The sequence below is a fragment of the Salminus brasiliensis genome, chromosome 4 (assembly GCF_030463535.1).
Source record: "Salminus brasiliensis chromosome 4, fSalBra1.hap2, whole genome shotgun sequence".
Lineage (NCBI taxonomy): Eukaryota > Metazoa > Chordata > Actinopteri > Characiformes > Bryconidae > Salminus > Salminus brasiliensis.
In genome coordinates this window covers 48,541,200-48,565,575 of record NC_132881.1, presented here as the reverse complement: position 1 = coordinate 48,565,575, position 24,376 = coordinate 48,541,200, and the positions used below count along the sequence as shown (strand labels likewise).

Genomic DNA, 24,376 nt, shown 5'->3' with positions numbered 1-24,376 from the left:
GAACTGCTCCCCCTTACATAAGAGAAAAGTTACTTTCCTGCACTGGAAACACTGCAGCATGAGGTTTTGCAAAGGCTGGAGAAATGGCTGGAGGTGTGGTGTGAGGTTGTTCTTTTCTTTTGGTCTTTCCTGTAGAAAGTGGACGCCACCAGCAGGGCAGTGCTGGACATCATGACCAAAACCACGGAGTACCTGCAGCCCAACCCTGGTGAGATCCTGTGCGACACCGAACCTCTAACTGAAAGCTAAGAAGCCTAGTGTTGTTGTTTTTTTTAATGGTCAAGTCATTTGCATTTGTGTGTGTGTGTACGTGTGTGTGTGGATGCAGCGACCCGTGCTAAGATGAGCATGATGAGCTCCATGTCTAAGATCCGTGGAGGTGATAAAGGTCCGGGATACACACAGACGGAGACCCTGCTGGGAGAGTCCATGCAGAAGTTCGGCCGGGAACTGGGCGAAGAGTCCAACTTCGGTAATTTCAGCAGTTTTATTTTAATGTACAGACTGTGTATGTACTGAATGTGTACTGAGATGATACCATGGATGCAGAATGATGGTGCTGTCATGGATGCATGATACTGATGGTGCTGTCATGGATGCAGAATGACAGTACTATCATACTTGCAGGGTTGTCATGAACGCAGAAAGTCAGTGCTGTCATAGTGGCATGTTTGCCATGGATGCAGAATGACAGTACTATCATATTTGCAGGGTTGCCATGGATGGATGATGATGGTGCTGTCATGGATGCAGAATGATTGTGCTATCATACGTGCAGGGTTGTCATGGATGCAGAAAGTCAGTGCTGTCATAGTGGCATAATTGCCAGGGATGCACAATGATCGTGCTACTATAGTTGCAGGGTTGCCATGGATGCATAATGATAGTGCTACCGTATATGCCGGGTTGCCATGGACATGGAATGATGGTGCTGCCAGGGATGCAAAATGATGGAGCTATCCTGGTGGCATGGTTGCCATGGAGGCAGAATAAAAGTGCTACCATGTATGCCGGGTTGCCATGGACACAGAATGATGGTGCTATCCTAGTGGCATGGTTGCCATGGATGCTGAAAGTCAGTGCTATCATAGTGGCATGGTTGCCATGGATGCACAATGATAGTGCTATTATAGTTGCAGGGTTACCATGGTTGCATAATGATGGTGCTAGCGTGTATGCCGGGTTGCCATGATAACAGAATGATGGCGCTATCACGGATGCAGAATGATGGCGCTATCATAGTGTCAGGGTTGCCATAGACGCAAAAAGTCAGTGCTATCATAGTGGCATGGTTGCCATGAATGCAGAATGATAGTGCTATCATAGTGTCATGGTTGCCATGGAAACAGAATGACTGTGCTAGCATGGATGCAGAATGATGGAGCTATTACAGTTGTGTGGTTGCCATGGTTGTGGGTACAGATTGACAGTGCTGTCATGAATGGATAATGGCGGTATTACCAAATTCTTATGGACCGTGTGTTTCAGGCCTGGCTCTGATCGATGCCGGGGAAGCAATGCGGGAGCTGGGGGAGGTGAAGGACGCACTGGACATGGAGGTCAAGCAGAACTTTATCGACCCTATGCAAAACATGCATGACAAGGACCTGAAGGAGATCCAGGTTAGTGAAATTATTATTATTTTTTTTGTTGAATATTTTTATACTTATTTATTGTATGTGGGTGGTTGACTGTTTGGGACGGCGTCTCTTGAGCTGTACAAATAAAACTGAACTGAATTGAGTTGAATAGCGAATTTTAAAAGGAGAGAACTCCGAGTTCCTGGACCTGCAGACCGTAAATCCACAGGGGAAATTATTGTTGATATATCAGCATGTTGAAGCTGCACTGAGCTGCTAAAGCCTCGTTTGTTATATATTTAAGACGTGACACAAAATCAATAAACTGCTTCAGGAAGCTCCCAACATTTGATTTTGGGTTCTGTGTCTGAGTGAGCAGATGCTTAAATAAATGCTGCTGAATGAACGCACTGTCGCGCTGGAGCTTATATATTTAGCGAGATTTATCACATCACCTCAGAGACCTCGATTTTCTCTTACCACATCCAAACTCTCAGCTGTATTTAGTGCCTGAAGGGAGACAAAGTGACTGGGGAGGATCGTGTTCCTGTATTTATTGATAAAAAAAACAAACCAGATTAAATCAGAATAAATTCACATCTCAGATATCAGTATTCTCGTATATTTTCTTTATATGTTGTTTTTATTGCGGTGGATTTGTGGCAACTTTACAGGAGGAGGAGAAAACCTTCTGAACCTTCAATGAAAGTCAATGTAAAAGATTTTATTTAGAGTCACTTTGGAGCATTTCTATTGGTCCATTCATCCTGAAATTCTGATACAGTATAAAGAACAACTGCAGATTCCAAAAATTGACATACAAGGTTTTTGCATGACCGCAAAGCTATATCCAACCATCCTTACATACATACACACACTATATGTCCAAATGTTTGTGGACACCCCTTCTAATGAATGCATTTAGCTACTTTAAGCTGCACCCATTGCTGACACAGATGTGCAAATGCACACACACAGCTTGTCTAGCCCCATAGAGAAGAAGTACTGCCAATAGAAAAGGACTCTCTGGAGCAGATCAACATCATGAACCTACTGGCACCATGCTGCCTAATAATGCCAGGCGTGGGTTAAAGTGTTCCCCAGCTTATGCCGAAAGTAAGCAGTTTGGGATGAGGTGGGGTGGTGATCATCCAATATTATATGACCTTCGCTGAATTCAATCAAATGTTTTCTAATAGAAAGTCTTCCTCCCTGGACAGTAGAGACAGTTACTCCAACAAAACTCTTTTTAATACCCTTGATTTCAGAAGAAATAGTGGATCAGCAGGTGTCCCAATACTTTTGTCCATATTGGGTGGTGAGTGGTTTGGTGAGAATTATGTAAATCGTATGCTGTAACGTTCAGTTGCCAGATCTCAGAGCTCTGTACCACCATCACCAAGACCCATTAGCTGTTCTGGGGGCTTGTGGTTGCCAGATACCTTAATATCACACTTTGTCGGTTCTTTCCTTTTAAATGCTTATTTAAGAAATAAGATTTCCCTTAGAGACACATTTCACACATTTAAGCTAAAGTCTGTACCCCCAAATGTCTGTACGATTATGAAGAGCATGCATTAAATCAGGAGGTCCAAACCTTTGAGCAGTGCTGTGTGTATTTTCAGCGCTGTGCAGCAGGTCAACTTGAACGTTCTCGTCACGTCTCCCCGTTGTTGAGACCGAGACCAAGTGTCCGTCTGGCTTTTATCTGCTGTAATGAAATGGCTTGACCAGCCTTTGGCAAGGACACAGCCTTGGCCATGTCCCATATCGATTCAGGCCTAAAGGATTTGTGTGTTTCTGCCACAGCATCACCTGAAGAAGATGGAGGGCCGCCGTCTGGACTTTGACTATAAGAAGAAGCGGCAGGGCAAAGTGACAGACGATGAGATCAAGCAGGCTCTGGAGAAGTTTGACGATTCGAAGGAGATCGCAGAGCAGAGCATGTTCAACCTGCTGGAGAGTGATGTAAGGAGTGTGTGAAACACCTTCCACTCACTGGCCACTTTATTAGAAACACCTAGCTTGTGCTTCCACTCACTGGCCACTTTATTAAAAACACCCTACCTCATGCTTTCACTCACTGGTCACTTTATTAGAAACGCCTACCTCATGCTTTCACTCACTGGACACTTTATTAGAAACACCTAGCTTGTGCTTTCACTCGCTGGCCACTTTATTAGAAACACCTATCTTGTGCTTCCATTTGCTGGCCACTTTATTAGAAACACCCTACCCTTGTGCTTCCACTCACTGGCCACTTTATTAGAAACCCCTACCTTGTGTTTTCACTTGCTGGCCACTTTATTAGAAACACCCTACCTCATGCTTTCACTCACTGGCCACTTTATTAGAAACACCCATCTTGTGCTTCCACTCACTGGCCACTTTATTAGAAACCCCTACCCTCGCTGTGTGTTGGTGTGCGCTTAATGCTTGTTTGTGTGTGTCGGCAGATCGAGCAGGTGAGTCAGCTTGCTGCTCTGGTCCAGGCGCAGGTGAACTACCACAGACAGGCCACTGAGATCCTACAGCAGCTCTCGGACAAGATGGAGGAAAGGTCTGTGTTCCTTTCATTAACCCATGTGATTCTCATGAAACCAGGTGTGTGTTTTACCTGTATGCTCTGATTCCCAGGATAAGAGACTCTTCCAACAAGCCGAGGAAAGAGTATGTGCCCAAACCTCGAACCTCCATGGACTTCAGCTCCAGCGAGACCCACAATGGAGGAATCAGCCACATTGCACGGTCACGCTCACCAGGTGGGCTTTAACTCCACCTCCACACCTGCACACCTGCACTTATACCTGTGTACCTGTACCTGTACAATCCGCTTACTCTTACCTGTAGTTTTCTACACTTCAAGCTGGACCTCAAGCTGTCCTTCCACCTCCACCTGTACCTACCTGTACATTTGACTCCACCTGTATCTCAGCTTATACCTCTAAATTTACCTCCACCTGTACCTCTACCTGTACATTTGGCTCCACCTCTATCTCAGCTTATACCTGTACCTCTGTCCCCACTTGTACCTCAACTCACCTCTCTACCTGTTCCTCTATGTCCAACTATACCTCTATCTCCACCTGTATCTCTATGTCCACCACCATTTGTACCATTGTCTTCACCTCCACCTGTGCCTCTGTGTCTAACTCCAACTATACCTCTAGCCTTTACATTTGATTCCACTTCTAACTTCACCTCTCTACCTGTTCCTTTATGTCCAACTGTACCTGTGTACTTCCACTTATACCTCTGTGTCCACCTCTATCTCCAACTCCACCTTTCTACTGCACCTCTTCCTCTACATTTGACAACACCTCTATCTCAATTTGTACTTCCATATGCACCTCTACCTCTACCTCCAACTGTACCTCTACCTCTGCATTTGACAACACCTCTATCTCCACTTGTACCTCTATATCCACCTTCAACTGGGGCAGTGGTGGCTCAGCGGTTAGAGCGCCGGGATATTGATAACAGGGTTGTGGGTTCGATTCCCGGGCTCGGCAAGCTGCCACTGTTGGGCCCTTGAGCAAGGCCCTTTACCCTCTCTGCTCCCCGGGCGCTGGAGTTGGCTGCCCACCGCTCTGGGTGTGTGTGTGTACTCACTGCCCCTAACACATGTGTGTGTGTGAGTGTGTGTTCACTACCAGATGGGTTAAATGCGGAGGACACATTTCGCTGTACAGTCCACACTGTACAGTGACAAATACGTGCACCTTTGACCTTTGAACTGTACCTCTACCTCTGCATTTGACAACACCTCTATCTCCACTTGTACCTCTATATCCACCTCCAACTGTACCTCTGCATTTGACAACACCTCTATCTCTACTTGTACCTCTATATCCACCTCCAACTGTACCTCTGCATTTGACAACACCTCTATCTCTACTTGTACCTTTACCTCTACCTCCAACTGTACCTCTACCTCTGCATTTGACAACACCTCTATCTCCACTTGTGCCTCTAACTTCACCTTTACCTAAACCTCCATTTCCATCTCTACCTGTACCTCTATCTTCACCAGTGTGAAGTGGGTGGTGTTGGCAATATGACAATATTGAGCAAGTTTAAGTTTAACTTTGAGTGGAGCGATATGTGTTCCTTCTAGAGATGGTGCAACTGCTGCAATCTAGCATCATGCCACATCTCCTGCATCAGACAGTAAAGTCAGACGCAGCGAGAAATACTCCCCAGCCGTCAGTAACTGCACTGAATGTGTGTGACTGGACTTGCTGCATGCAGTTTTATTACAGTGCACACTCAAGCGCTTTTCAATGATGCATTCCCCATCATTTTCAGTGACAAGCAGGCTGACAGGCGAGTCTCAGCCCTGAGCTCAGCCCTGAGAAACTGTTGGTCTCAGTCAGTGACTCCTGGCTTTAGATGTTTATTTACATTCTTGTTTTCTATTTTTTAAGATTTCTGATCTTACTGTTTGCCCCCCCTACCTCTCTGTCTCTCCAACAGCTCCTATGGATCAGCCGTGCTGTCGGGCTCTGTACGACTTTGAGCCGGAGAACGAGGGCGAGCTCGGCTTCAAGGAAGGTGACATCATCACCCTGACCAATAAGATCGATGAGAACTGGTACGAGGGAATGATCCACGGCCAGTCCGGCTTCTTTCCCGTCAACTACGTCGACATCCTGGTGGCCCTGCCGCACTAATCTCCAGATACACAACTCCCCGATTATCACCCCGAGCCCCCCGATTCCCACTACACACACACATGCACACACATGCACATACACACACACACACACACTCCTGCAATTGCAAGAAACACACCAGACATGAACAGCAGCTTTGTGCATGAGGACAAAGTGCATCTGCGCTTTGGACGACAAAGAAAAAAGCAACGATCTGCCATTGAGTTGGAGAACTTTGCGTTGTTTATTTTGTCATGATTTTTTTGTTTGTTTGATTGTGTTTGTTTGTTTGTTTTTTGAGAGGTGTGAAAAAGTGAACGCCCCCCACCCACCCAATCCCATTCCCAGGTTTGTCTGTTTTTGGTTTTTTTGCCTTTCCCATCTTTCTCTGACTCCAGAATAAAACTAGCTCTTCAGCATCATGTAAGAAGTGCACTGTAAACTGGGCATGTCTCGGGGCAGGGCGGGACAGGGCAGGGCGGGGCAGGGCAGGGCAGGGCGGGGCGGGGCAGGGCGGGGCGAGGCAGGGCAGGGTGGGGCAGGGGGTAATAAAGGGGGAAAATGAAGTCATTTTAAACGTTAGCTTTCCTCTTGCATGTCTCAGATACTGGGTTTAGCTCCAACGCTTCAGCACGCTGCTGTAACTGAGCCTGTTGGGTTTCAGCGCATTTTAATTCCAGATTCTGTCAGTATTAAAAAAAACACAACAAAAAGAAACGCCACCCTACTGTGTCCAGACTCCCTGCTTACGGCTCGCCCGAGCCGCCAATCAGTGACTAATATTAATAAAGACTAAATCCGAGGTGATGTGAAGTATAAGTGTTGGCGTGTCGTGAGTATATCTGAGCTGTTTTCCTGCTGAATAAAGCGAATTAAATATTTCTGTTATTTATGACGACGTGAAAGCAAACTGTGATATTTCCTCTGCGTTCTAGTCTGATATAATAATCTAATGATGTCGACGGTTCGCGTCTAATGTGCGTCCAGATTCTCGCCGCTTCGGGTCATCTTTAAGGCTGGGTGTCCGAGGTTAGAGGCGGGGGATTCTAATGATCTGCTGATAGAAATACATTTCCAGTTAGACTTTAAGAAGCGTGCTTTGCTTTGTTGTTTGTGTTTCTCACAGTGTGTCCTTTTACTCTCACATTCTCAACTCTTATAAACTCTTACTCTTATTTTTAAAACTTCATTAATCAGGATTTCTTGGTGTAGCCGGAGAACTGAAGGGCCCATACCATGGATAAACTCATTTTCCACTATTATTCTTTTTAAAATGATTAAAAATATGAAATAATGGAGACCTTAATGTTGTATGATGTCCAGACTTACCTTTCCTTCCCCAGTCCATACACTCCACACACTGATACTATAAGGTCTAGACTGTACGCTAATCTTAATAGCTAGTGCAGGACTGGCAGGTTAGTACCCACAATGTTGACATACTAACCCATTTTCTACTAACAGGGAGTGATGAAGTGTTGCTATGCCAACATACCTCACAGCACATTCTCCTGTTGCCGTCGCCACTGCACTCGCATCGTAATCCACAATTTTTTCCCCAGACGTGAGTAGCTCCTCCCTTTCTGTTTCTCTTTGCATTGTGGGATAATGATGTCCATCCTAAGCACAAGCTCAAAAACACACCGCTTCTCGGGGCTGCGAGTGGTCTAAGGCCTAAGGCCCTGCCGCTGTGATCCAAGGGTCGAATCCCGGGTCATGCTGCTTGCCATCAGCAGCCGGAGTCAGAGTGAGCACAGTTGGCCTTGCTCTCTCTCTCAGGGGTGGGTTGATGGCACTTCCCGCTGCTACTACCTAGCCATACTGCATCAGCGGCAGATCAACAAGAGGCTAGTCTTCGTCCTTATAGTATGGAGGTAGTGCTAGTGATTGGGAGCGGGGGTAATTGGCCTTCCAACTTATGTAAAAATACTAATTAAAAATAAAATTTTGAGTATATATTGTCGATATTTGAATCTCCTCAACCCTGACACTTGTATTGATCTATATTATATACTCAAAAACTAGTTAGTATTACTAATTATTATGCAATTGGGACGCAGCCTGCAGCCATTCATATCTGTTGGAGAGAAACGTGGCTTACACCTGGAGCCTTGTAGGTCCAGTGCTAGCTACATGTTTTGGCTAGAGGTCGACTTAAACCCACATCAGTTACTTACTGATTTATTTTTTATTGAAAAAAATGTACATTTTATTGAAAAAATAGGTTTTTTTAATGATCTGTACTTCAATTCCCATTCTGATCAGGTAGAGTTAGTGTCATAACACCAGCCATTATCCTATTTCTGATCATATACAGAACCACTGTATAAGAAGACTACCCTTATAATGCTGTGACCTAATATCTGTTTATTAATATCATTAATCAGAACTTGCTTATTCCTGATATTACTGTGATCATCATAATCATCCATCAGTCAGTGTTCAACCTCTTAGCTTTAGCAGTTCTTTCTCAATAGGTTTCTACTATTGTCATTATCTCCATTTATTAATGAGTTATTAACACTTTTAAACACCAGAGGCTTTTCTCAACTGCTGAAAATGTGAAGCTCAACAATCTCGAGCTTGGAGCTCTGGGTGTGCATTCTTTTATAAAGAAAGGTGCTAAAAGGGTTCTTTGAGCAATGCCATAGAACAGGGGTGAGGAGCTTCAGTGCTGGAGGGCCCCCTGTTGCCCACCCCTGCTGTAGAAGAACCTTCTTTGCTTCCATAAAGAACCAAGATTGATGTGTTGGAGATGTGTGTGAGTGCAAAGAACCTGTACATCAAGTGAACGGTTCCTCTGTGCCATCGCTCAAAGAACCCTTCCTAGCTCCTTCATTATTTAGACTGTAAGTGTCATATGCTAATGAAGCTGATCAGAAGATCTTTACTCATTAGTGAGTAATTAGAGCTCTGGTTGAAGGTTCAGCTGTAGTCTGGTATTCACAGAGAGCCGACAGCTAGAACACAGACTGATGGAGAACCCACAGTGAGATGAGGAACCAGCAGCATCTGAGCATGTAACAGTGTGGAGGAGTGTGTGTGGCAGCGGCCCACAGATGTTTGTCTTTTTTTTTTTTTATTGATTTTAATTTAATCGATTAAATCACTTGTGTTTTAAAATTGAGGATGAATCACTTTTAATTTTCTGATTAATTATTAATCATCAATAAACACACTGCAGGCCTCTTGTGAGGGTCTTATTATAAGCAGTATCCAGGTACTGCGTACCCTCCTACTGTTACTCAAGTAATGATTGACACCACTGCTTTCACTTCTACATCTAGAGTAATTACACTAATTACGAGCTACTGTGAGTGGATTCTGGGCTGATCTTGGCTGGTCGTCTGTATTTGGGGTCACCGGGTTCAGTTTTCTGGCTAACTGAGAAATCCTGCTTTCTGAAACGCTCTCGGACCTTCGTATGATCCAGAATATATACAGTTATATGCCAAAGTTTGGGCACCCCTGTTCATGGAGTGACGTGTCGTTGAACAAGTGAACAAATACACTGTTGTATTGTCGCTGTCCTGCAGAAACCTTGTATCTCCAGTTTGTCTTTTTTCTCCATAATGAGAATCTGGATCATAATTCCATGATGAGTGGACCAATAGAAATGCTCCAAAAATTATTATTATTATTATTTTTTTTTTACATTGATTTGTAAAACGTCCATTTTGGAGATGCTAGGTTTTTGCATGACGGCATTTTAACTGAATTAAATAAAACCTGAATGTTTATCATCTCTGCACATGCCACATTTCTGCTTTACTATTTTCCATGATGTTAAATGAAGATAATAATAATAATAATAATAATAATAAATGAAACGTGCTTCTCTGTAAAGAGTGTGTTCACTTCTTCACACTCACATCAGCAGCAGCAGCAGTACATGTCATTTGGACAGGGGTGCCGAAACCTCTGCATACAGCTGGAGCAGCATGTCCTGTCTAATGTCCTGTTAATTGGCTCCTAGTGGAGAAAAGCGATGGACGTTGCAGGACTGGGTGTGTGTGTGAAGCAGAGATCTGAATCACAGGCCTGACTGCTGACGAGCGTAAATGCTGACTGTATCATCAGACTGGTTTAAATGGGAGAACTGGTTTGAGGTGGATGGTTCTAAAGGTCTGTAACCAGTATTGTTGTGTTCTGTCTGTTCAAAAGCACAATTGTTGAGAACTCGGAGTGCGTTCCAGGTTTTCTTTTAAAGACGGTGAATCATCAGTTGCTTTCCTTTGGTGATGCTTTATTGTAGGTGGACTTTATGAGGCCTTTATTATGGCTTATAACGCCAGTGGCTGTTAAATCACTGCTGTACTGGTTTCTTAAGTGTAATATTGAGTTAAGATCACTTTAGCTCCGTTTCATATCAATAAAGGATGTAGAAATAATACACAAACAAAAGTCTTCTACAATAAATTCACCCTCATTATTGCTTAATAAATTGGTAATAAACACCAGTTAATCAGTTAATATCGGCCTTTATATAGGTGTTCTAAAGTCCACCTAAAATAAACCCTTCTTTTTTACGATTTCATTGATTTATTGTTCTTCTCAATGAGGTGTACAGTTCTCTTTTGTGTTGTGTGTTATCACCCTGTGTTTAGTTCCACACCTGCAGCAGTGTGTTATTTTTTTTTTGTAATAGTGATAAAGTATATACAGATATTTATTTATATATACATATATATATTAGATGTATTATCTGAAGTGCTGACGGGAGGATTTAGTAGCAAACACACTGTGTGGTGATTCTTCTTTCTCATGAGTGACTCCTTCCGTAACTGAGTAACATGCTTGATGTATTGGAAAGATTATACTGCTCAATATAACTCAAATAAGCACCAAGCTGTTCTGGATAATCGAGTCTGTGGTGTCATTACTGTGTGGGGCCACTAGGGGGCACAGCCACCGAACCCAATCACCCAAGCTGAATGAAATGCAGAGCACAGGGCACCAGTTTGGGCCTAGCTGACTGAATGTGGGCCTTGTTGTGATCTTAAACACATTCGGAAACTGATGCCAGACATATTTCCATATGTATTATTTAATAAACGTGATGTGCTCTATTATTCTAAGGAGTGGGAACATTAGTAATAAATTAATAATATTAAGAAAAAAACCCTTATGAAGTAAGATTGTCCAAACTTTTGATACTGAAGATACAGAACAAACGCCGGTTGTTATTAGTAACTTTATTTATTTATTATATATATATATATATATATATTTATAATAGAGTATTATTGGTAAAGTTTCAGTCCTCCATACAAATAAACCAGTCTTCATTATTTTTGTGATGTCACAGAAACCCACTCGTACACTTCTCCATCTACTTGACTTACGAGGGTTTAGCCCCGCCCACTCACTCACACAGAAGTTATAAGGAGTGTTTCAGCTCTGATTGCTTTTTGAATGAGGCACAATAAGTGGCGGAAAGACTGACGGACTGGCAGCGTTAGCGCTTAGTGTGAATTCCACTAAAACACAGAAAACGGGAACGAGCTGTTGTGCGACTGACTGTACGACCAGATTCAGCAGGAGTTCAGAGCTCTCTCCTACAGACTGCTGAAACTATCAGAGAGCTGCAGTTCTGGAATCCAGGCACTGAAACGTGTGGGATCTAAAAACAGGTGGGAAAAAATCAAGCCCACTGTAGCTGTGAGTTCAGCGACATGCTAAGTCTGATTAAAAGGGAAAGCAAGCAAACCTGGATGAGCCGGTCTACTAACTGAGCCTGAGCCTCTCCTAAGAGCATTCCCTCGACCCGGTGCTCTCAGATATGAGGCTTTACCCTCTAAACAGGTGTGATCTGAGCCTCAGGTAGCTGGACGGTCCTGGCTACACGTTGATGGACCGTTGGTTCTTTGGTAATGTGGACGGATCGCTGTGGAGTCCAGCTGCCTTTAACTTGAGCAGATAGTCGCTTGGTTTGGTCCCGGTTTGAACGTTTTACCCTAATAAGCGCCGCAGCCGTGCTGCCGAACACTTTACCACCACCCAGTCCGACTAAAGGGGGCGTGTTCCAGCGCTACCCCTTCTTAATGCATACTCTCAATACTGGGCAGCAAATCAGAACACAGCTCATTTGTATATATCAAATAATCTATAAATATTTTATATATATTTATGTAGTGTTAGTGAGGTCAGGGAACTCATCCTAAAAGTTATGGATGGAGCTCCACCACCTCAATGCTGGGGGTCGAAAGGAACCTTGAAAGGAACCAAGACTCAAAAGGGGAACAGAAATGACCCCTAATCACTATTCCCTACACTGGAGCACTAGAACACTATTATAGGGAACAGAAATGACCCCTAATCACTATTCCCTACACTGGAGCACTAGAACACTATTATAGGGAACAGAAGTGACCCCTAATCACTATTCCCTACACTGGAGCACTAGAGCACTATTATAGGGAACAGAAATGACCCCTAATCACTATTCCCTACACTGGAGCACTAGAACACTATTATAGGGAACACAAATGACCCCTAATCACTATTCCCTACACTGGAGCACTAGAACACTATTATAGGGAACAGAAATGACCCCTAATCACTATTCCCTACACTGAATTAAGGTAAATGTGGCGTCAAGCCCTAGAAGATGAAACGTGAGTGAGATGATGCTCAACTGATGCTCACAGAAAAGGAGAAGGCCGTGAGAAGATAGCAGGGTGTTCTCAGGAGCAGATTCCTCAGTTCCTAACAGAATTAAGAAATGACCGTTAACGTAACCGTAAGCGGTGGAGGTCAGCCTGAGGTCTGAAAGTCCAAGAAGACCATCAGAGAGAACTGCTAGTAGGATCGATAGGAAGGCGAATCAGAGCCCCTTTCTGACAGCAACAGCCGGAGCAGACCCTGGAGACGCTGTTCTACTGTGCAGCAACTCCTGCACTCGTATCACCTTCATGGCAGCAGTCATCAGAAGAAAGCCCTCCCTGCGTCCTCATCTGACGTTACCAAAGAACCTCGGAAAGAAGCCCTGTGGACTGAAGAAGTCTTGAGGAAGTTTGTGGCTTCCTGGAAAGCAGTGGTCAGTACCTACTGAAAGTGCTCAAAGGAGGCGACGAGTCATGGGCGCCCAAGTCCCACCTCACAACCTACAGGATCTGCTGCTAACGTCTAGAGGCGTCCAGATATCACAGGACATCTTCAGAGGCCTTGGGGAGTCCTTCCTTCAAATGGTCAGAGCTGTTGTGGCGGCACAAGAGGGACATACTCAGGGATTGAGAAGATGGTTTTAATGTTATGGGTGTTATTAGAGATAGCAAGAAACCCTCGGATTCCAGTGTGGACAGAATTGGTCACATGCTGTCCGGCTGTGCCCCAATCCTCAGCTGCGGACAGTGACGTAACGGAGGCGTTAAATATTGATGGATGACTGGTTTTCACATTCAGCATCACATGCTCTGACTCTCAGGAGGGATGCGTTTCACAGCTGCAAGTGTGCAAGTGTGTGTGTGTGTGTGTGTGTGTGTGTATCTCCACAGATAATGGGGTTCAGAATAGAGACTTCTAGCCCGAGGAGGAAAGCACAAAGGTCAGTTAGGAACACATGAGCTGTTCATTTTCCTTCCTAGCTCTCATTCACCCTGATCCCCAATCACTATTCCCTACATTGGAGCACTAAAGCACTATTATAGGGAACAGAGATGACCCCTAATCACTATCCCCTACAATAGAGCACTAGAACACTATTATAGGGAACAGAAATGACCCCTAATCACTATCCCCTACAATAGAGCACTAGAACACTATTATAAGGAACAGAAATGACCCCTAATCACTGTTCCCTACATTAGAGCACTAGAACACTACAGTGAATATTCTCCACTGTTATTGGACACTACTGCAGAGGCAGTGAATAAGGCCCTCTTTGTAAGATTTGATGATGTTGGGAAAAACACTGCAGCTCTATGATTTGTAGCTCTGGCTTCATCACAAGGTACCAGTTCTTTACACACAAGCACCCTTAGTACTGAGGACCTCGGTGTAATTCCATTATTGCTTTATTATCCATGCAGAATACCACCTCACATCAAACCTGAACAGAAACAAGAGATCAGAAAACAGAAGAAGCCTCTTTCTCCCACTAGACGCTCTGAAATACGGAACCTGTTCTTTAACCCTGAGATAAATGAGAGAAGTGATACAGTGGCTGTTATTTAAACATGGGAATGTGGAAAAGGCAATACTGCACAGCAGTGAATCAGTCCATTTGCTCCTATAAGCCGGGATCAGTTGAACGCTCCTGGGTCGACGTAAGCGTACGCGTGGAAATCACCCAGTTTGTTCCCCTCTTCGTCGTAGTGCAACTTTCGGAAGCACTGATCACAGAACAGACAGGGGTCGGTCGGAGCAAGAACGTCATTTGTTGTTATCCATCTGTCAAAAAGCAAAAAATAGTACATCTAAAAACAGCTGTCGTAAAGCAACAGTAAAAATAAGTACAGAAATTAATAAATAAATGAATGAATGAATTAATTAAAGAATGAAAATGACACAGTTTTACTCATTATCCCAAATGTGGTTAATCAGTCAAGTTATGTTTGGTGTTTCTTATAACTGGAGCAATGAGGCTAATGTAGCTAACCAACAATGGAAGCTTATAGTCCACCAATTAGCATGGAGCTAACTGCAGTCCATCATCATCACAGTTTCTCCTGCGTTTGTAGGAGTAACTGTCTCTACTGACCAGAGAAGAAAACTTTCTACTAGAATCTGGAGGAGCATTGCTGTGAGAATTTGATTGCATTCAGTGACAAGAGCGGTGTTAGTGAGGTCAGTATATTGGATGATGATGATCATCATCCCCAACATCCCAAAAGTACTGGATGGAGCTCCTCCACCATCATTCCAGAGAACACAGTTCTTCCACTGCTCCACAGCTCCTCAATGCTGGGGGGCTTTATACCCCTCTAGCCCACGCCTGGCATTAGGCAGCATGGAGCCAATAGGTTCATCTAGCTGATCTGCTCCAGAGAGTCCTATTCTATTGTCAGTATCATTAGAAGTGTGTCCATATAAACTATGAAATGCTGACCTGCTGATGTAAAGATGGCAAACGCAGCACTTCCGAGTCACAACCCTGTGCTTGTGGGTCAGGAGCGGGTAGAGCTTAGCATCCAGGCAGTCATCCCTGTGGGCCAGCCTGTCAGAACAACAAAGGAAACGTCACATATCCATGTTTAATAAGCACAACCAGAACAAAATAAATAAAACACACATTCAATAACTCTATACTCTATATGTTCAAAAGTATTCAGACAGCCCATCGAATTAATGCATGCACTTATTGCTGGCACTGGTGTTCAGTTGACCCCAAGGTCGCCATGCCCAATGCAGAGCGTGGTTTAGAGGGATATAGAGAGGCCCCCAGCACTGGGCTGTGTGGTTGTCTGGAGTGATGATGGAGCTCCATCCAGTACCTATAATAGTGCTCTAGTTCTCTAATGTAGGGAATAGTGATTAGGGGTCATTTCTTTTCCCTATAATAGTTTCTCTAGTGCTCCAGGGTAGGGAATAGTAATTAGGGGTCATTTCTTTTCCCTATAATAGTGTTCTAGTGCTCTAATGTAGGGAATAGTGATTAGGGGTCATTTCTTTTCCCTATAATAGTGCTCTAGTGCTCCAATGTAGGGAATAGTGATTAGGGGTCATTTCTTTTCCCTATAATAGTGCTCTAATGTAGGGAACAGTGATTAGGGGTCATTTCTTTTCCCTATAATAGTGCTCTAGTGCTCCAATGTAGGGAATAGTGATTAGGGGTCATTTCTTTTCCCTATAATAGTGCTCTAATGTAGGGAATAGTGATTAGGGGTCATTTCTGTTCCCTATAATAGTGTTCTAGTGCTCCAATGTAGGGAATAGTGATTAGGGGTCATTTCTGTTCCCTATAATAGTTTCTCTAGTGCTCCAGTGTAGGGAATAGTGATTAGGGGTCATTTCTTTTCCCTATAATAGTTTCTCTAGTGCTCCAGTGTAGGGAATAGTGATTAGGGGTCATTTCTGTTCCCTATAATAGTGCTCTAGTGCTCCAATGTAGGGAATAGTGAATAGGGGTCATTTCTGTTCCCTATAATAGTGCTCTAGTGCTCCAATGTAGGGAATAGTGATTAGGGGTCATTTCTTTTCCCTATAATAGTGCTCTAATGTAGGGAACAGTGATTAGGGGTCATTTCTTTTCCCTATAATAGTGCTCTAGTGCTCCAATGTAGGGAATAGTGATTAGGGGTCATTTCTTTTCCCTATAATAGTGCTCTAATGTAGGGAACAGTGATTAGGGGTCATTTCTTTTCCCTATAATAGTGCTCTAGTGCTCCAATGTAGGGAATAGTGATTAGGGGTCATTTCTTTTCCCTATAATAGTGCTCTAATGTAGGGAACAGTGATTAGGGGTCATTTCTTTTCCCTATAATAGTGCTCTAATGTAGGGAATAGTGATTAGGGGTCATTTCTGTTCCCTATAATAGTGCTCTAGTGCTCCAATGTAGGGAATAGTGATTAGGGGTCATTTCTGTTCCCTATAATAGTGTTCTAGTGCTCCAATGTAGGGAATAGTGATTAGGGGTCATTTCTGTTCCCTATAATAGTTTCTCTAGTGCTCCAGTGTAGGGAATAGTGATTAGGGGTCATTTCTGTTCCCTATAATAGTGCTCTAGTGCTCCAATGTAGGGAATAGTGATTAGGGGTCATTTCTGTTCCCTATAATAGTGTTCTAGTGCTCCAATGTAGGGAATAGTGATTAGGGGTCATTTCTGTTCCCTATAATAGTTTTTCTAGTGCTCCAGTGTAGGGAATTGTGATCAGGGGGTCATATCTGTAGAGCACTAGAACACTATTAAAGGGAACAGACAATCCCTAATCACTATTCCCTACATTTAGGAAAGGGCTGGTCGAAGACCACATAAAAGAACAACAGAAAACAGTGAGAGCCTCACCTGATATCAGTGAGAATGATCACATGCTCGCAGTCGCCTTGGTGACAGTACAGGTATGGATAGCCCACCTTCATTCTCAGGTCGTAGAAAGTTGTGTCCTCCATCTTTGTGGATTTAAAATCTGGGAAGTCGTGGTTCTTTGTCCATTCCCGGGTCGTCCTTCAGGACGGAGAGAAAAAAAAAGAATTACCCACTGCTCAGCAGGGCGGCCTCTGAAGCCTCCGTCCATTTAAATGGCATTATCTATGGGTTAGCTAGTGGCATCAGTGTGAATCAGGATACCCCAGGCCTTTAGAGGAGCCCATAGGCTGTTATCTAACTCTACACACACACTGTCCACAGGCAGACAAGCCTTGTGATGTAGACTGTGGCCTTTTGTGTGACCTAAACAGGACACTGCACATCCAAACGGATTTCACACATTGGTCACAAGACTCAGCTGACATTTGTGTAAAGTTTAGGGCCTAACAGACGTTTCGTTCTGCTGTCCAGCCTGATGCCTTTCTCCTATAACATCAAAGTTCACCCTTTTCATGCCTTTATGTAACCACTGGAGATTTGCTGTTGAGTCTCTGGACGTTTACATGGCCTGGGTGGTCGGGGGCTGGGGCAAATCACTCCCTTTACCATTCATTAGCTGCTTCAGGCAGAGTAGGCCTCGTTCACCAGACATTCTTAGGAAGCAATTTTGTCTTAGAACCTACTTACGCAGTTTTGACCAATGAATGCTTTTTTATTTGGGATTTGTTCACTTTATAAGGGCAACGGATTCATCATTATAAAGTATATGGACAAAAGTATTGGGACAGCTGCTTATTCATTTATTGTTTCTTCCAGAATCAAGGGTGTTAAAACCTAGCCTGCTTTTGTTGGAGTAACTGTCTCTACTGTCTAGACAGAGAAGGCTTTCTGCACTGTTGTGAGAATTTGACTGCATTCACAGTTCAGTTCTTGTCAAAGTGTCTCAGATTCTTAAGCTTGCTCATTTTTCCTGCTTCAACACCTTCCTCACTTTCAAGAACTGACTGTTCATTCACTACATAATTTTTTTTAACCCTTGACAGGGGCCACTAGAACCAGATCATCAATGTTATACAGTGGTTTTAATGTTGTGGCTAATCATTGCACTATAGAGACACTATATATACACACACAAAAGTATTGGGACACCAGAAACACCTTACTGTTCAGAGAAACATGTTTCTACTGTCCAGGGAGGACCTTCTACTAGATTTTGGAGGAGCATAGTTGCGTAGATTTGATTGCATTCAGCATCAAGAGCGTTAGTGAGGTCAGGATGCAGAATGATCAGAACCTCAACTCATCCTCAAAGTATTGGCTAGAGCACCATCATTACAGAGAAAACCGGCCACTGGCCACTGCTCCACTCGCGGTTAGTCACAACTGGGTCACGACACTTTCCACACTACTGGATTTAGATCGGTGACAGGTGCAGGTGTTTACCCTGCTCCTTCAGGTGTCTGTGAGGCATCCATGAGCTCTCTGGGAACTTTTGGATGGTGTCTTTTTTTTGGGGGGGGGGGGGTATTTTCCCTTTTTTTTTATTTATTTGTTTTAGGCAATTAACCCACCCATTCGTAGCTCCCCCTGAGTGGAAGCGCAAGATGGGGGTTTCTAATAAAGTGGCCAGTGAGTGGAAGCAGAAGATAGGGGTTTCTAATAAAGTGGCCAGTGAGGGGAAACGCAAGGTAGTGGTTTCTAATAAAGTGGCCAGTGAGTGGAAGCGCAAGATAGGGAAAAATCATGCTCCTATAAAAGTTTGTGTTATATATTATTATATAAAATTATGCCAGGAGCTCATTACGATATTTTCTGACTTTTCCGAAGTTATTTTTCAGGGACGATTCAATACTGGGGCATGTTTATTTTCCAGGTTTTCCAGGAATCTGTTTTGACTGAGTGGGTTTTGGTGGGCTTACTTGCTGATATCTCGACATTCTGGAAAGCGCAGGTCATTGTAGAAGGTTCCCTCGAAGAAGAAGAAGGCAGATTTATAGTGATCCTATCAAAGCAAACCAAAAGTAGATGGAAAAATTGTCAACAGTCACTTTCTAGCTTCCCGTTTGTACTGTAGCTGTATTCTTCAGACAGTTTATTAGAAACACCAACCAAATAGGTCCTTTGCAGTTTTACAGTTACTGACTGTAGCCCACCTGCTGCTACATGATCTGCACTTCTGTAAGCAAAGCTGCTGTGTCTGATGCATGCGTTTCAGCACCGAGCCCTCAACCATACTAAGACCACCCAAATTACAGGCCAGATTTACGTATGGTATGAATTTTTCTGAGAAGTTTCCTTCTAAGACCAATCAGTATTCTATAAAACACTGACCTTCCTGACCTTCCCTGGACGTAGTCAGAAGGTCAGCCTCTAAAACCAGTTTAATCTGTTTAAAATGGTTAAATTACAGAATTAATATCTAATTTAACTGGATTAAAAGTGGATAATCATCACGCCACACTGCCAATACTTTCTGAAGAGGGTTTTGTCCCGTTGGCCGTTTCCTCCACAGTCACTTCTGACTCTTCATATTTTATCGCTTCATTTGATTCAGTTTTCCCACCATTTCGCACAGATTTCACTGAATAAATTGGAAACTGGAAAATTACAAATGTGTCCAACGTCATTCATGATGAGCATAAAAGGCTACGTTACAAAACAGCTACGGAAGAGAAGCACGAAGAGAGTCGTTCAGAAAATCTCACGAAAATAAATAAGACTGAGGGAATATTTGATAACCTGTTATTTTTTTCCCCAAGCATTGCATTTAGGAACACGCCTATGAACCGTGTGCTGTCCATCTTCAGTAAAGGTTTTCTAAAGTCAGCTCCTCGTCTGCCCTGCTGACTGAGGTACAGGGGGGCTGCTGAACTGTGTAGAAACAGATGGGCTACAGGGATTGTAAGTATAAGGTAGGCGTGTCTAATAAACTGTCAGCTCAGTGTTTATGTTTTAGGATCATTGGCTGCATCTAATCTGAGTTACTGAACAGCACATAAGGAGACACAGGGAGTCAGACCTTGCTGATGAACTGAGGCACCATGTCAGGTGTGTTGCTGAATTCTCCGAACACCTGCAGGTCGCTGACGCAGCAGATGGCGTCCCTCAACTCCGTCAGCTTCTGAGAGCCCAGAACATGCAGAGTCTGATAGGCCCTCACGTACTTAAACTGCACGCACACACACACACACACACACACACACACACAGTCATTTTATAACCAACTCTGCTCATCTTTATTACAGTTAGTTATAGCATCAAAGTAATGATTTGAAACAAATTGTATATTATTAGATATAATTTAATATTATATTTTATTTTATTTAAATCCGCAATCAAACCTAATGCTGACTTAATGGTGTGTCTCAATTTCTCACTGTGGTGTTTGGAAGGTCATACCCGCTCAAATAGAACCGGATACACAACATTGAAAGTGAGGACGATTTCCCCTTCAGGTACCAAATCTGAAGAATCTTCAGGCTTTCTGCCCACAGCAAGCATCTCCTACAACAGAGAGAAAACACCAAGGGTTCAAACTGGCCAGTGAGTGGAAATGCAAGTTAGGGGTTTCTAATAAATTGGCCAGCGAGTGGAAGCAGAAAATGGGGGTTTCTAATAAAGTGGCCAGTGAGTGAAAGCAGAAGATGGGGGTTTCTAAAAAGGGACCAGAGGGTGGAGATACAAATTAAGTGACCAGTGAGCGGAGGCGCAAGATAGGGGGTTTCTAATAAAGTGGCCAGTGAGTGAAAGCAGAAGATGGGGGTTTCTAATAAAGTGACCAGAGGGTGGAGATACAAATTAAGTGACCAGTGAGCGGAGGCGCAAGATAGGGGGTTTCTAATAAAGTGGCCAGTAAATGGAAGAGCAAGATAGGGGTTTTTAATAAAGTGGCCAGTGAGTGGAAGCACAAGTTAGGGGTTTCTAATAAAGTGGCCAGTGAGTGGAAGCACAAGGTAGGGGTTTCTAATAAAGTGGCCAGTGAGTGGAAGCACAAGGTAGGGGTTTCTAATAAAGTGGCCAGTAAATGGAAGAGCAAGATAGGGGTTTTTAATAAAGTGGCCAGTGAACAGAGGCGCAAGATAGGGGTTTCTAATAAAGTGGCCAGAGGGTGAAAGCGTAAGATAGGGGTTTCTAATAAAGTGGCCAGTGGGTGGAGATACAAATTAAGGGGTTTCTAATAAAGTGGCCAGTGAGTGGAAACACAAGGTAGGGGTTTCTAATAAAGTGGCCAGTGAGTGGAAACACAAGGTAGGGGTTTCTGATAAAGTGGCCAGTGGGAGCCATGTAAAAAATAATTGGCTTATATATGGGACCAACCAATTCTACACAGCGGGGTCCATAGCACTCACCATTTCATTGGCATATATGTCATGTCTCCCAATGCTTTCTCGCATCAGAGTCTTTTTATAATCTTGTCTTTTCTTCCGAAGTCTGAAAAACAAAGGGGGAAATACTGCAAACAGTGTGTGGCCCTGATAACCAGGTCTAATTCATACACTGGTGGCACTGACAACCTCATTTTACTGTACACATGAGGGTCATGTTCTGTAGCTAAATACTGCAGGGTGCTGCAGATAGGGACATCGCTAACTTAGTGATAAAGGGAATGCCAGGTTTACATGATCATTGATGGGAGAAACCATGACTATTCCCACAGGAGTTTTCAAGCCTAACACATCTGACATGAGATATGCTAGCTTAAATCCATGTTTGCCAACCATAGTCCTAGAGGACCCTCTGCCAAGACACGTGACCCTTGCTGAGTTGAAGGTGGTGTTCTTGCAGGAAACCACTAAAATGTGCAGGGCATGGGGTCCTCCAGGACCAGGGTTACCCACCCCATACTATTAAAAATGCCATGGACAATGCTGCATTGAGAAAACCAGGGAACATGAAGGGGGCGCACACTAGCAAATAAAAAAAAAATAACAAAGAAAAGTATGGCGCACTTTAAAGTTGCAAGTTGTGGATCTGGAGGCACAACATCTGGATCTGGAGCTTCATCTTCTGGATGGCTCCTCAGGGAATCAGTACTGGAAGAGCAAATTGGAGCATAAAGTCAATACAGAGCCTCAGTAGGCACAGCAGTGCTAAACATCACAACCACACACAAATACTACAGATCGGCACTATACTAGGGCTGGGCGATATGGTAAAAATACTAGATCATGATATTTAAAGACTTTTTAAGCGATAATCGATATTTATCACGATACATGTAATCAGTAGAAGCAGATTCTTATTATAAACTACAGTTCAGATCCTCTCCAGTACTGAACACAGTGATTTATACTCTACATCTGCTGCTCTTCATCTAATGAACCCATTCAACCCATCATTACTAAACATTATGGGTCGGTTCCCCACACATGGATTAAGCCTAGTCCTGGGCTAAACTGTAATGCCAATAGAGTATTTTTGTATATTCTTAAGACGTTATCTGGGTCTAAAAAAGGACTTAAGTCTAGGCTTAGGAGGACTAGGCTTAGGAGGACTAGGCTTAAACCCAGACGGAGGGTAGTTGATATTAAGGCATGGCCACAAGGTCATTTATTATTTTGTGGCCTCATTATATTTTCATAGACTTAATCTATACCTTTATAGGCTAAATAGACCTCAATATACACTATATGGACAAAAGTATTGGGACACCTGCTCATTCATTGTTTCTTCTGAAATCAAGGCTACTAAAAAGACCTGATCCTACTTTGGTTGGAGTAACTGTAAACTCTACTGTCCAAGGATGAAGACTCTCTACTAGATTCTGGAGAATTGCTGTGAGTGTTTGATTGCATTCAGTGACAAAAGCGTTATTAGTGAGGTATTGAATGATGCTGCTGGATGATGATGATGATCACCTCCCCACCTCATCATCCCCAACTCATCCCAAAATCACTGCAGCCTCAGCTTTCTGTTCTTGGCTGACAAAAGTGGAACCCAATGTGGCCTTCTGCTGTTGTAGCTCATCCTCCTTAAGGTTGGAGGTGTAGTTCATGCTGAGATGCTTTTCTGCTCTTTACAATTGTAAGTTAGCTACTTAACTGGGAGGGAAACTGGAAAAACTGGGCTTCCTTCAGGGGAGCACTGGGATTCAGCAACAATAGATTATAAGTGAGGTCAGGATGTTGGATGATGATCATCACCCCACCTCATCATCTCCAACTCTCCAACTCATCCCTGGATGAGTACTGGATGGAGCTCCACCACCATCATTCCAGAGAACACAGTTCTTCCACTGCTCCACAGCTCAACGCTGGGGGGCTTTATACCCCTCTAGCCCACGCCTGGCTTTGGGCAGCATGGGGTCAGTAGGTTCTTGGTGGTATCTACTCTAAAGAGTCTTAGTCAAGTGTCAACACTTCCCTACAGGAATTAGACAAGCTGTGTGTGGGACCTTCAGATTGATGATATATGGAATATATGGGATTAGATAATATTAAATTATTATTATTATTATTATTATTATTATTATTATTGGGGGGGGGGGGGTGTCTCGGTTTACCTGCAGATGGTTTTGAGCTCCTCCAGCGTTTCAGGAGAGATTCCCATCTCCTCCATGAACTCCACATCCTCCGCCGCAGGCTCGGTTCGGGAGAACGAGTACAACTGGGGCTTCAGCGCTTCCAGCCACAGGTTTCTGAAGGTTCCGATGTGGAAGGGCTTCGTATTGACCTCGATGTTTTCATAAACCGGTATGTTTTCGTTCTCGCCGCCTTCCGCCATGTTTCCGCGTTCACGGAATCAACGTCAGTGGCGCAAGGTTATCTGGGAAATGTAGTTTCTAGGGCTTCGTATTCAGCGGCAGGAGAATATTAATCCCCCTCACTGGAACAGCATTCGAGCTTAGTATTCTGTTCATCTCCTCCCTTTTACACACAAACAAAAGCCCGGGGTTACTTTAGTGAATGACTGATTAGAAATAATAGCTGTTGACTAAGAGGGAGGGGGGGTGGGGAGGGGGGGGGGCTGGAGGAAGTGAACACACATACATTCATGTACACTAGTGAAGGGGGGCAGTGGTGGGCAGCCAACTCCAGCAGAGAGGGTGAAGGGCCTTGCTCAAGGGCCCAACAGTGGCAGCTTGCTGATCCCGGGTATCGAACCCACAACCCTGTGTCCAGAGCTCTAACCACTGCGTGAGGAGAGTGGTGAGATAGCGTGTGGGCTGTGGACC

General features: G+C 43.8%; 2 protein-coding genes across 2 annotated transcripts in view; one reads left to right on the top strand and one right to left on the bottom strand.

Moving 5' to 3' along the window:
* sh3gl2a (SH3 domain containing GRB2 like 2a, endophilin A1) overlaps positions 1 to 6,665 on the top strand; it is a 47,261-nt gene extending 40,596 nt beyond the window's left edge. The window contains exons 3-9 of the mRNA XM_072677164.1: positions 136 to 208; positions 329 to 472; positions 1,489 to 1,622; positions 3,390 to 3,548; positions 4,037 to 4,140; positions 4,218 to 4,342; positions 6,057 to 6,665. Of these exons, the coding sequence (XP_072533265.1) occupies positions 136 to 208; positions 329 to 472; positions 1,489 to 1,622; positions 3,390 to 3,548; positions 4,037 to 4,140; positions 4,218 to 4,342; positions 6,057 to 6,253 (936 nt within the window). The 3' untranslated portion in view covers positions 6,254 to 6,665. The remainder of the gene's footprint in view (positions 1 to 135; positions 209 to 328; positions 473 to 1,488; positions 1,623 to 3,389; positions 3,549 to 4,036; positions 4,141 to 4,217; positions 4,343 to 6,056) is intronic.
* Positions 6,666 to 14,228: 7,563 nt separating this feature from the next.
* Positions 14,229 to 23,928, bottom strand: snapc3 (small nuclear RNA activating complex, polypeptide 3). The gene is made up of 9 exons (XM_072678601.1): positions 23,705 to 23,928; positions 22,152 to 22,235; positions 21,552 to 21,633; positions 20,602 to 20,706; positions 20,222 to 20,371; positions 19,122 to 19,204; positions 17,182 to 17,340; positions 15,285 to 15,392; positions 14,229 to 14,626 (listed from the first exon to the last, which is right to left on the bottom strand). Exons 1-9 carry the CDS (start codon positions 23,923 to 23,925, stop codon positions 14,479 to 14,481), a joined length of 1,140 nt encoding a protein of 379 aa, XP_072534702.1. The 5' UTR covers positions 23,926 to 23,928; the 3' UTR covers positions 14,229 to 14,478.
* Between the last annotated feature and the right edge of the window lie 448 nt (positions 23,929 to 24,376).